Here is a 13172-nt window from a genome sequence, read left to right on the forward strand (position 1 = left end):
GTTTAATAGATAGTGAGTAGCGTAGCCAATTAGAGAACGGCTTTCGTGATGGAACGCCAGTAGATTTATACCAAAACTCGACAAAACATGTTTTCTATTTCTTTTAGAAAACACCGCGACGAAAATAAAGAAAACAGCTTGTTTACTTGATCATCAAAATGTAAATGCTCTTTACTCGTGCCATCATTGCATCAACAGCTCATGTTAGAATAGTTCTGTGTTTCTATCGAGTTTGCCGCGGTGTTCCTCCAGTCAAACATGTTTGCCTGTCGATGAAAGACTGGGTCCTAGGAAACCAACCAAATTAAACAAAATGGCGTCGATTTCCAGATACCAAATAACTACCAGAAGTTCAGTCTGAGACTGTATCTTTCCTCCGGGAAACAATGTCAGTCAGAGAAGCAAACAGTGCACGGACAGGTAATTTCAGTTTATATACATCGTTAACGGCAAGCCGGGGAAAAGACTTCGAACTTGGCGAAGAAGATTTACCGGAAACTTGCAGCATAAAGAGCGAAGATTTAAATCCGCCATTGTCGTCAGGCTTTGTAACTTTGTCCCTGCCTCCGTTGCACGAAGCAGCTGAGCAAGGTGATTCTACTACTGTGTCGAGGCTGCTTTTGGATAAAAATGTGGATGTGAATGAAAAAGCTGGAGGGCATCGCGCATACAGGACAGCTTTGCACCGAGCTGCTGGATATGGGCACCTTGCAGTTGTCAGGCAGCTCCTTAAGGTGAGCTTAACTGGAATAAGGGTTCATTGCATTTCTATCGATTCAAAATCACTGTCATCCGGATTTGTAAATGTAGCAAAAAACAAACCTGCCAATGGTGTCTGTATAAAATATCCAGGGGATATGTGGTCGGGAAGACCTTGTTTTGATCAGAAAGTCAGTGAGGTACATGAAAGCCTTAATTCATGAGCTTACAAACGCTTAACTTGTGATAAGTGTAGGTCGGCTATTGCAATAATTCCTTTTCAAAGATATCAATCGATTATCAATTCCCAAAGTTTATGACAATATTTAACGATACTTGAGGATTCGTGATTGGGAATTGGGGAGGGCTTGATATCAAAACTTAACGGGGGGAGGGGGGTTGGGGGTACTAACTACAGTTCATTCAGAGCAATGAGAATCATAAATCTCTCTAGGCAGGAGCAGATCCTATGAAACGTAGTAGTGTGCAGAGGACACCACTCCATGAAGCATGCATAGGTGGACACAAACATGTGGTGAAGGAACTGCTCAAGTATGTCGCAGATATCAATGTTGTAGATTCAAATGGACAAGTTAGTGCTCATCTAGCTGCATATCATGGTGAAGCTGAATGTTTGAAGGTCCTGATTGCGAATGGGAGCAGTATGGCTCTTGAGGACAAACAAGGACGGTCTCCAGCTCACCTGGCAGCTATGAAAAATCATCCAATGGCACTGAGGTATGAATATAATGTAATAGTACCAATGGGTATTTTTTCAGTAAGTTTGATTTCTCAATACTTTAAACCCAGCTTTGACAGGTTTTTCAGCAGTCAGTATAAAATCCAGGCTGCGGACTGGGGGTACAATACTGACTGAGGGTAAAATGCAGACTGCAGACTGTAGAATTTTTAACTGAAACATTTCATCATTGAGAGCTAACTGTAAACAGGTGAACCGGAGCATTATCCAGGCTAATCTGAGTGATATTCAGGCTAACTTGACTGCAGACTTTTTCTGATAGATGATTAGCTTGAATAACCCTGTTTATTAGTTAGCACTCCAGAATGGAAGTAACACAATATATACTTCAAAAGTCTGTAGTCTACAGTCTGCATTTTACCCCTGGTCTGCACTCTGCATTTTATCCTCAGTCTGAATTCTATCCCTGGTCTGCAGTCAGCGGTATGCGGTTACACTGACTGTTTTTTTCAGTAGCCCAACAGTTTATGCACTACACTTTGCATTCTGTTGGGATCTATGGGAAAGCCTTTCTTCACCCAGATATACCTGTATGGTACTGGCAAATTTAATCCTGCACTCCATCCAAGGGGAGAGTAGAATACTCCTACACTGTAGATGCCTCATGCTGTGGAAACTTTAGATAAGAACCAGGTTGATGGGCCACTTGTCTCAAATGCAGATTTCCCTGTAAAACATATGTTTTTCCCCCAAAAGCATGGTAGTTCTGTACCTCGTTAGTTTTATTCACAAAAGTAGTTATTGGATATCAGTGATAAAAAGGTACTTGGCCTGTCAAAAAAAAAAACATATATTTTTGATATTTACACTGTACTTCAGGTGCCTAATTGAGAATGATGTGGAGGTAAATTGTGTTGATGATCAAGGACGTACACCTGCCCACTATGCCGCAAGTGCAGGTGGTTTGGATGCCTTGAAAGTGCTTGCTCACAATGATGTCGACGTTAACTCTAGAGACACTGTGGGCTTTGTTCCAGCACATCTTGCAGCAGCAAATAATAACTGTTCTTGTTTGGTGTTCCTGTTGGGTTCGGGACTTGCTAAAATGGAAGTAAGGGACAGATCTGGGAAATCATTACTACACGTGGTAAGGGACTGTGTAACTGAAGGATGGTAGCTACCAGGGGTGACTACTACATGCATGTAGCACAGAAAATGAAATAGCTTATGGTACATCTTGTTGTTTTATTTTGTATTTGGTTTAAAATTGTTCAGATTGGTTTGATTTAATTTATTGTTGTTGTTGATATTATTATTATTTCATTTTTCCTGGGTGATTGTCACATATTGCAGTCTGTGCAAAATAACAGTTAGCAGAAAATAATCAGAAAATACAAAAAAAGAGGTACTAATTAAAAATGTGTTGGGTGGAATTGATATATAACAAATTAAGTGTCAAAAAAATTGGAAATGCTGTTGAATGGTGGTGCAACATCCCAAGTGTTGTAATCACTCTTAACTGTATATTTTAGCAAAAACTATCAAATAGTTGGTGCAAATTTATGAAGTAAATGTTGAAGGTGCTCTGCTGCACATCCTGTTGTCAGCTCTCTTGTGGATGTTTAGAGAGTGAAATATGGTCTCTCATGTTTGATATAATCACTTTTCAAGGTTATTTCATGCCTGCTGGCTCTACATCAAGTAATGTACAATAGGCAACAACTTGTTTGCCACTTTGGTTTTCTCCTTTGACACTTTCTAGCCTATGATAATACTTGTTTGATTTTGATTTCCAGGCCGCACAACATGGTGCTACAGAATGTGTTCACTGGCTGCTTGAGCATCGAGCTGGTCCAAACATCAGAGATGGTAAATAATAATTAAAGCCCTTTTAATTCCTTTTCTGTTACACATGTAACTAGCCTTTTGAATTAAGTTTAGTTGAATTGTTGTTTTAGGTTGTGGTGCAACTCCAGCCCACTTGGCTGCATCAGGAGCTCATTTACAATGTCTGAGTTGCCTCATTAAACATGGCGCTGACATTGATGCACAAGATGCCAGGGGTGACGCGCCTCTAGATTTTGCCAAGCACACAGGGAATCCTAACTCATTTCTTAAAGCAGGTACTTCTCCTGTTCTTAAATGTCACTAAAAATATTGGTTCCATGAAAAGGAACCTTCCAGTCAAGGACAGCAAAATGGAGCTATTGTGTGGTGCTTAAAGGCTTTTTCAAACTGAAAGTGAAAGACCTTACTTTGTGTGCCTAGTGAACAGTAAAAAATAATGTCTCTTTACCATTGGTTTACTTGACAGATTTATGCATTCAGCCTAGCTGGGGCAAAAGTTTCTTTGCATGTGGTCAAAAAATATTCAAATTTTCCCTGTTTTTTTTTTTTTTCAAAGTGGCACACTGATAACCTCAGGGACAGTGTTATGATAGTGTTGTCATTATGCCAAACTCTCATAAGGGTTAATGCAAAATATTATTTTGTAACTTTGCAGTGAGGATAATTTTACGGTTGATTTTTGGCATGCACTCTAAAAGCATTGAAACTTCAGTAATGAAATGAGTACTTTTTTCAAGCAAGCATTTTCATATTGTTTTAATTCCAGTGAACAGTGAAGTTCCTTGTAAATTTTGTGTTTCCAAGCAACGGAAAATTGAATATGACCTGGCCCACCAACCAACACCTGTGGAGAGAAATATCATTCAACAGGAATCAGAGATATTTCTAACACCTGAAAGCTCTAAAGAAAGGTAAACTATACATACCAGTTACTCTGGGCATGCTCACCACTGTGTCATAACTGCGTCCCTAAAGTATTATGTGTCTCCGATTCCAGAACCTTGCTCTTTTCTTTGCCAGCATTTTTCTGTCTTTCTCATTTGATATTTTGCCATTTAAACACACTAAGGTGTGATTACATTCTTGTGTTAGGTCCAGATTGTGTCTTCCATATTTACCCTATCTGAGATCGATTACGTTCTCTTTTCAGCGATCCCAGAGACCTACATGTTCGTTCATCCCATTCTTCAAAGCGACTTGGGTTCAAATCAAGCGGTAGCCCTCAGCAAATTCCCCCAAAACGAGACCTGGCAACCAAATACTTTGGAGAGCATCTCTTCTCGCTTCCAGTGAGTGTCACGGTGTCAGAGTCAGGGTTGAGTACCAACAAGACTCGTCGAAAGAGATAATTCTTAATAACAAAGAATGTCGAAGGTTGTTTCCTGTATCAAGTATCTGGAAATGACAATCCCTCTCGAAACTAGACATAGTTTGTATATTTTGTATTTTAGACAATCTTGTACTTTGCGGGATTTTAAACTGTTACAGATTGGTGGTATGAAGATAGCGTCACCCTCCACACCAAACACAAATTCACCAGCCACTTTCAGAGATACTCAAAGCTAGTAACAACAATTATTTAAGTTAACTTTGTACATATCCACAATAAAATATGCTTTCGTTTGTTATTGTACGTCTATAGCTTATCAATGTTAATTCAAGTAAGTGTAGCTTCTATTTCAAAATTTTTTCGGCATTGTTTAAATCGTGTAATTTCACCTTTCTGCTGTGCTTGTACCAGCTTACCCATTCATACACGGTATGTGCATTCCAGAACCCTATTCTGGTGTCCTTGCAGCTTTCACTCTCGCCAAATCCTCTACCGCTACTTCTGTAAAATCAGGGCTGTTCGCCTGATGCTAAAGTACCGTGCCCCCAACCTTGCGATCTGCCATGCCTTACAATTTCAACTCCTGCGATATGTGTCGTACCGTCCCCCGCCCCAGTGCCTATTGTAACAGACATGATCTATTTGTTAAACAAAGACATCATCTGTCGTTTTACAACCCAAGGAAATCATCAATTTTACCTTACTAGATGTACGGTAGATGTAGGAAGATCTGTTGTCTCATCTGTTATATTTTGTGTTAATCTTGAAATGAAACAGAGGTTTTCTATTCATTCGCACTAAAAGTTTCCTATGTATTTTTGCGTGTAAACTACCTTTAAACAAGCATCCCGTGTTTGCCAAGATTAATTGTTGTATTGACTTACTCAATTCGGTTACAGCGAGAGGAACAGAGGAAACAGAAACCACATTTGTTTAATAGAACTTTCCCGCATTTCAACAAACAATGGCACCTAGTCGAGGTCAAGGTTGACAAAATTACAGGAAATGTAGGAAAATGTCCACCCCAACCTCGCTCTTGTGCTATTGTTCCTACGCACTGAAATGGAATGCGGTAGAGGTCTATTAGCCCAGTTGATGCAGAACACTTGTCTAAACTGAAGTTCCTGATAAAAGAGAGAGAAACAGTAAATAAGCGCGTTACTGACTTTAGAAGCGTGGGGGCGATAATTAGGCGTAATCCAGGACTGCAACAAATGTCAACAAACTCGGTCATTGGGAACAAATGGGACTTGACATAGTAATGACAATTACTATGAGTGCAAATTTCACGTTTATCCGAGGCAAGATGATTGACAGATTTCAATTTTTTTTTTATCTATCAAGCATGTATTTTGCAAACAGGTAGGCAACCAAACAAGTGTTACATGTAAGTAAACAAGAGCCAGACAGCACCCTGTCTATCCTATTCTAAACTGAGAGTCAACGAATCATTGCTGTCTCCACGGGAGATTGTTATGAGAATGGAAATTCAAGATGAACCTGAAGTCACCGCGTGGACATGCATGAGAACTACCCAAAAGAGTGACGATCGCAGATTACGAGTGACGTCATGAACATGTAACGTCTTAATTATGCTAGGCTATAATCACATTGTATAAAGCCTATTTAGCTGTTAGTATAAGACTGATTTTGGTCGTGCGAAATCTCAAGTGAATTTGAACCTCTAGAGGAAACATAAATTAACGATCTTTTGACATCGCTAAGCTGTGGCCAACTTTGTCGTAAGGACCAAGTAGTATGTGGGACGCGTGCAATCGGAATGGCGAGAATTAAGCTATTCGCTATTTTAAGACTTATTCATGAAATATCAAAGATATCGCTTAGCCTGCGCCAATATGGGGAAAGATCATCAACAACGAAATAACAATCCGCCGTAACGCTTCTCGAAATTTCTTCTTCACTTCCACACATTTCACTTATTTCGTTCAGCAACAAGAACTACTGTCTGATTTACTTTCGCGCCATCCTCGGACAAAACCCAGGGGTAGTACGTTTATAATCGGGGCGCGAATAAAACTCTTTTCTTCCTTTTCAATTTCTACGAATTGTCGGCTCCTTTCCTAAACAAGCGCCCCAGACTATCAATAAGTACATTTGGAGTTCTTGAGAGTCAATGGGACGTGAGTTGGGTTTACAACAAAAACGTTCGTATTGTGGCCGTGTTCGTGTTACATTTATTGCGTTGTTTCTTTTACATTTCTTTTTTAAAATCCTTTTTTTACGCCTACCACTAATCGATTAACACATTGAAAAATAGCGGCAATTCTTTTAACAGCGTTACTTGTCTGTTTAACGAAAAAAAGTAAAGTCTCGAGTTTTGCACTCTTGCACTTTCCATCAGTGGGTAGACTGAAAAACAAAAGAAAACGGCCAAGATAAAAATTCCTGTGTTACACTAACTTCGAAATGTAGCGTAACTATTTTTCTTTTAGATGTTTGATTTAATATATTGTTATCAGTACTCTAACGTAAGTTACATTACGAGTTTGGAACCGTTTTAGCCTGAGCTAGGTTGATGTGCCAACAATAATGTATTTTTTCCTATAAAAATTATATTTTCTCAAAAGCTGTTCTGATCAACAACAACAACAACAATTATCTTTATTTTCTTTCATTGTAAAATTACATGTCATTTGACCCGCGGATAGCAAGCGCTAATCTAGGCGGGCCATTTATCGCTTATGCATATGAGTAGACTAATTGAATAACAATAATAATTAATTTGACATCAATGGTATAGTTAATATTGTTATCGTTTCTACATATTAAGACTACTAAAATAAAATCAGGGGAGAATAATGAGAGAAGACATTGACTCTAATTTCTTAAAAGATTTCAGTTTATGAACAATCTCGTGTATCTGAAGAAAAGCATTTTCTTTGTCCAGTATACTTAGTAATTCATTTTTAATTCTAGCTTTGAAAGACTTTTTTGGAAGCTCTCTTAGATTACGTGGTATCTCATTCTATAGTCTGGCACTGACTCTTGAGAATGCATTTTTTTGTAAAAGGCTTTTATGTAAAAGTTACTAGAGGTAGAGGAACGGGTATTGTAAGATTGGACGTCAGATTTTTTCATAAATAAACTATGTATTTTATTCGGCGCTGAGGCAGTATTGACATCATGCCTTAATTCAGACAAACCTTCGTAATATAAAGAGTGTATGGGTAGAAGTTTAGTCTTGATAAATAAAGGAATAGAGTGGTCACTTTTCTTTCGAAAACACATAAAACGAAGAGCACGTTTCTGTAACAATAATATTTTATTTAGGCGAGACTTACAAGCCTGACCACAAACAGATAATCCGTAGGTAATGTAGGGAGAAATTATGGATTGGTAAATGGTTAGCAGAGTGCGAAAGGGAACAAAGTGTCGTATTTTTTAAATAATACGTATAGTTTTACTTATTTTTAAAGCAACGTATTCAAAATGGGTCTTCCAAGAAAAAACTGAGAAACTGAGAAACAGGGAACGAACTTACCGAGGTTAACGGCCTCCATCCCCACCATCACCACCGCCAGCGCCACCGCCGCCACCACCACCGCCTCCGCCACAACCGGGACGTCCAGGAGCACCAGGACGACCTGGACTTCCACCCCCACCACCTCCGCCGCCTCCGCCACCGCTAGGAGCAGGAGGTTCGCCAGCGTCAGCACCATCAGCACCGCAACCGCCTCCGCCTCCGCCACCACCATCACCAGCATCACCAGCATCACCACCATCGCCACCTCCACCTCCACCGCCTCCACCACCACCAGGGCCACCATCTCCACCGTCACCACCACCGCCGCCGCCGCCTCCTCCACCACCATCGTCAGCATCTCCTCTATCGCCACCGCCACCACCTCCTCCGCCTCCCCCAGGGCCACCGCCACCGCCCTGACCAGAGTCCCCACCACCGCCACAGCAGAGCACTATAAAAAAATAGAACGATAGAATGAAAAAAGGCCTTGTAAGGGGCTGATATCATCTCTTCTGGTATGACACAGGAGGTATACATAACTCAATTAAGATTACTTGAGTTTATCACTCGGCAATAATCGGCTCTGTTTTTTATTTTAATTTAACGAGACTGAAAGAGGGCATTACCAATAAATGACCTTCGACTGCTGTTTTCACACTAGATTTTGTGATTTACAAAAGTACTAAGAACTACTTTTATTAGCGCTATTTTCACCAAAATAATAGCACTTTTTAAGTAGTTTCAAAAGAGACAATATCAAAGAAATATTCATTATGATATAAATTAATTCTAAACCGGCAAAACATGAAAATGATCATCCGAAATAAACACATGTACACAAAAAGGTTCGTAAAGTTCTTCTTTTGAAAGCGTCAGTTGCATTCCGACATTGACGAGTGCTGGGCGCAGAAACCCCCGCTTTTAAGGATATAAGTTTTAAGATATAGGGCGCATTCCAAAGGAGATTATTTTGATACGAACGAACTCGTCTTTATACAATCAACACCAGTTTTGATCAGCCGCCTGCCGATTTTTTAATTGTTATCAAAACAATTACCATTAGCGGCCAATCTGAAAAATAGGGGTCACGTTTTCAACTTTGCTCTTGCAAATTACAAATCGTTGTCTGCTTGAAAAGATGTATTATTAATTGGGTAACCACATTTGCGGAAGGCTGATGTAATTCTTTAGCTAGGTCGTCTAATAAATCACCCTTTAAGTACCGTGAACTAACCTTCCTGACACTTCATGATTCCCAGTACCAAGGTTATGACAAGCAAAAGTTTCATGGTGGACGCTGTTGAGTTCCCAGCCTGCCAACAACTGAAGATGCAATTTGTGGGGACAGCACGCTGGATATTCAGTGTCTATATATCGTTTGTCGGTTATATTAGCTCGCGAGAAGAAGAGCTCATTAATCATAGCCTTTTCTTTAATATCAGCTTGTTTTTTGCTAAGGTGACATTTTTTTTTTAGCACAACGAGAACTTTACTCCGTGATTCCGCAAATAAACTCATCAATTGCAAGCAATCACAGGCTAACTAATAACCAGCCTTAGCTTTGGTGGTGGTCGTCTTTGGAACAATCCAGACCAAAAAATCAGGGCAAGTGAAATCTCTCAACGTGGAATTTGAAGAACTGGAACATGATCAAATTAATAATTATTATGTAAATTTTTAGTAGCAAGGTATTCTTAGAAAGCCTTTTAGACATTTGTATTACAATTATGGCAGCGTTAATGACGCGTATAAATTAGCTAAATTTAACTGCAAAATATAAACTTAAAGTGTGTTTAAATTTGCGAATTTTCATGCCATATTTTAGTAAACCCGATAGTTATGCCAGATCAATATCTCTTGTTCTGTTAACAGTGTTCTAACCTACAGGCTGCCACACCTAATGTTCGAAACCCCTTACGACAAATTGTCAGAAAATACGTCAAGATTACAACCAAGTTGTCGTCTTACAAATCCAGTTAAGATGAGATGAGATCGTACTAGAACATTATTTAAGTTTAATGTAATTCATATTTGACCTCAAAGTGCGGATATTGTTATGGCGCCCCGGGACCGGGTTGAGCGAGAGCCGGTGATCGCAGATGCAAAACACAGAGTAGATGTTCTGGCGATGGCTGAGTACACCGACCTAAACTTGAAAGACGAGGAGACCTCTAGTCGCTTCGTTGCAGGAATTGTTCTGCTTTATCCATTGCCATACACGTCATGAATCAATGGAATCATTCCAATCACTAGCCTCACATGGCATTTATGCATGGGAGACTCCAATTTAACTGGACGGGATGCTCCTCGTACCTTTTAGGGGACGAAAAAGCAGTTTTGGTGCCTGTCAGGGTGTTCAGCCTCAAAAGTTTCACAGCGGGAGCTTTGGCGGCAACTTTTAGGATATTGAGCAGAAAAAAAAATATGACAGGGGATATTTGACAATGAACTGATTTTTAATATTGTCTCAGTTACACCGGAAATTCACAACTCATCAATAAATGACTGCACAGTCAGTTTGGATAACGAGGCTTTTAAATTAATCGCCATGCAATTGTCTTTATCGCTATCAAAAATTATGAGTGTGTCAGGTAATTTGTTGTTTCAGAATTGGTGCCTCTTAGGGGTGAAAAAAGTTCAAGCCACACCCACAAAACAGGATCTTAGTACCACACTTAGGGGTTCTTTTCAAAGTTCACCCCCCGTTTCAAACTACTACAGGCTAACATGTGATAAAGTACAAGGCTGTCTACAAGTATTTTGCCTCATTATTACTGTCAGGCTAATAACAAGAAAATGTGTCAGTACAAGCAGGCCAGTAATGTTAGTGTAACATTTAATGTGTTGCTTTTTTAGATCACGTTCCACCACAAATATTATATAAATTGAACCATAGATCTGTAATGTGTTTAGCCGTATTGCTTTTTTGTTAAAAGAAAGAAATTAGTCTTGGTAGTGGGTGTTTCATTCTTGTTCAGTCATCATTTCCATCAGAGCATACTCGGTAAAGCCTGGGAAAGATCAGGTGTTAGAATTGAGGTCTATATACTCTCTTAATGCTTGGTTTGATCTGATATTTTGTTTCCTTTCCCCTGCTTTGTGGAAATAGGCGACGGTTATTTAGTGCCAAATCGGATTAATAGATTTTGCTTCATTGCTAGGAAATAGGGGTATAAAAAGCCGATTGTAAGAGGAAGGTAAACTAGTTGCCGACAGAAGTTGACGGGTAAAGTAGAAATTTGAAAGTAAATACGGTAAGTTATACACTTCAATCTGGAATAGAGCGGAAGAACTTTGAGAATCAGACGACACCCACACCCAAATATCCGAGGAGGTAAGCTTCTTCCTTCGTTTGAGAGAGGATTGCACTGCAAGTTGGTATTTTTTTTATTTATAATCTGAAGACGTGAACCCGTTGGTTCATTCGCTCGTTCGTTCACTCGCTCGATCTAGTGTCAAACTAGATTAGGTGTTCTCTCAACGTAATTTTCATGTCACCAAAGAAAACTGTTACATTTTCGAAAAAGGACGGGTTTCTCTACAGTGAGCAATTCTACTCATCCTGCAAAAAAGATCAAATTAGTTGCTTAAGATTGCAGCCGCCATCACTGCCACCATCATCGATCGTTACTGTGAGCATCACCACCTGCAAACCCTGAGACTGAAAAAAATAAAAACTAAAGCTACCTCCTCTTGAAAGACGCTTAACTACGCTACGATTGGTTTAAACAAATCTAATAAAATGCTGGCAGTCTTGTAATGTTCCGTAATATAATGGTAGCTATTTTCAGCATCGAGAATCGATTGACTCTGGTGAAAATATTCTTTTGTGCGCATCAAATCAGTGACGAAAGCGGCTAATGCGAACGGCATAGGGCCGAATTTTCAATGTAATTTCAAATTTCTTTCCAATCTTGTAAAATTTTGTGATGACAACTTTCTTTGAGAAAGCGTGAGTGCCTGAAATTTCTGCGAAAAAACCTGTTTATATTATATTGGGTAAAACTTGAAGAGAGATCAACCCATGTTATGGCTATATACAGCTTGTTATCTATCAAACGATCTGTTTACAAAGGGAAAACTTTGGGAGCGCTACTGTAGTGTGGGTTTATGTCAAGTGCTAATTTTCAATCAGAGGAACTAAAAGGACACTACTTACCAAAGTTTCCACCTGGCGCAGTACGGCCGACGCCACCGGCACCGGCACCGGCACCGGCAGCACCGCCACCGCCGCCACCACAGCCAGGAGGACCACCACCACCTCCGCCGCCTCCACCACCACCAGGGCCACCAGCACCGCCGTCACCACCGCTGCCACTGCCATCACCGGGAAACGGGAGAGAGCCACAGCCAAGCACTGTAAAAACAAAATGAAAGAATAAAAACTGCCCTTGTGAAGGGCTGAGGTGATCTCTTCCGACGTTTAAGATACGCACACTCGTCAAGATAAAAATTCTCGATTCAGCAAAAATCGGACAGGTATTTGTTCTCACTTGGATAAGGTAATTCATCTTCAATTGTCATTTTCACTCGAGATTTAGTGATTTACGAAAAAAGATTTAAACATGCGCTATTTTCCCAATTATGATAGCGCTTTACACACATTTTCAAGTATGAAAAACGATACTAAAATCAAATTTACTATGAAAAAAAAAAGTAAGCTAGCATCTAGTACTAATAAGTAAACGTAAAAAAATTAAGTATCAGTTTAAGTAACGCAGCAAACAACTTCCCTAATAAGTTTTGAAATAGTAAGACAAATTCCGAAGCATACGAATGAACTAGTGTTTTTGGAAACAGCACCGGTTTTGATCAGGCGCCTGCTATACGATTTCTCATCAAAAAGGAATTGCTATGAGCGGCAAATCTGAAGAATGGGGCCTGACCTTTTTAACTTTATTCTCGCCAATTGCAAAGCGTTGTCTGTTTGAAAAGGTGTATCATGAATTGGGTAACAACATTTAACGCAGGCTAATGTCATTCTCCGGGTCGTCTAATAAATCGGTCCGTTTAAGTACTGTCAACTAACCTTCCTGACACTTCATGATTCCCAGCCCAATGCTATGACAAGCAAAAGTTTCATAGTGGACGCCGCTTGAGTTCCGCTTGAG

The 13172-nt window shown here is 39.8% G+C and overlaps 2 protein-coding genes across 2 annotated transcripts; one reads left to right on the plus strand and one right to left on the minus strand.

Moving 5' to 3' along the window:
* Window positions 1-206: 206 nt before the first annotated feature.
* LOC110041399 (uncharacterized) lies at window positions 207-4875 on the plus strand. The gene is made up of 7 exons (XM_020746674.2): window positions 207-734; window positions 1154-1437; window positions 2279-2546; window positions 3196-3268; window positions 3358-3522; window positions 4014-4158; window positions 4398-4875. The coding sequence occupies exons 1-7, from the start codon at window positions 387-389 to the stop codon at window positions 4594-4596; spliced, it is 1482 nt and encodes a 493-aa protein (XP_020602333.2). The 5' UTR covers window positions 207-386; the 3' UTR covers window positions 4597-4875.
* A 1874-nt stretch (window positions 4876-6749) lies between these two features.
* LOC110041400 (uncharacterized) lies at window positions 6750-9425 on the minus strand. The gene is made up of 3 exons (XM_020746675.2): window positions 9296-9425; window positions 8080-8512; window positions 6750-6947 (listed from the first exon to the last, which is right to left on the minus strand). The coding sequence occupies exons 1-2, from the start codon at window positions 9348-9350 to the stop codon at window positions 8085-8087; spliced, it is 483 nt and encodes a 160-aa protein (XP_020602334.1). The 5' UTR covers window positions 9351-9425; the 3' UTR covers window positions 6750-6947; window positions 8080-8084.
* Window positions 9426-13172: the final 3747 nt, after the last annotated feature.

The sequence above is a fragment of the Orbicella faveolata genome, unplaced genomic scaffold (genome assembly GCF_042242905.1).
Source record: "Orbicella faveolata isolate gen_17 unplaced genomic scaffold, um_ofav_v1 contig_36, whole genome shotgun sequence".
Taxonomy (NCBI): domain Eukaryota; kingdom Metazoa; phylum Cnidaria; class Anthozoa; order Scleractinia; family Merulinidae; genus Orbicella; species Orbicella faveolata.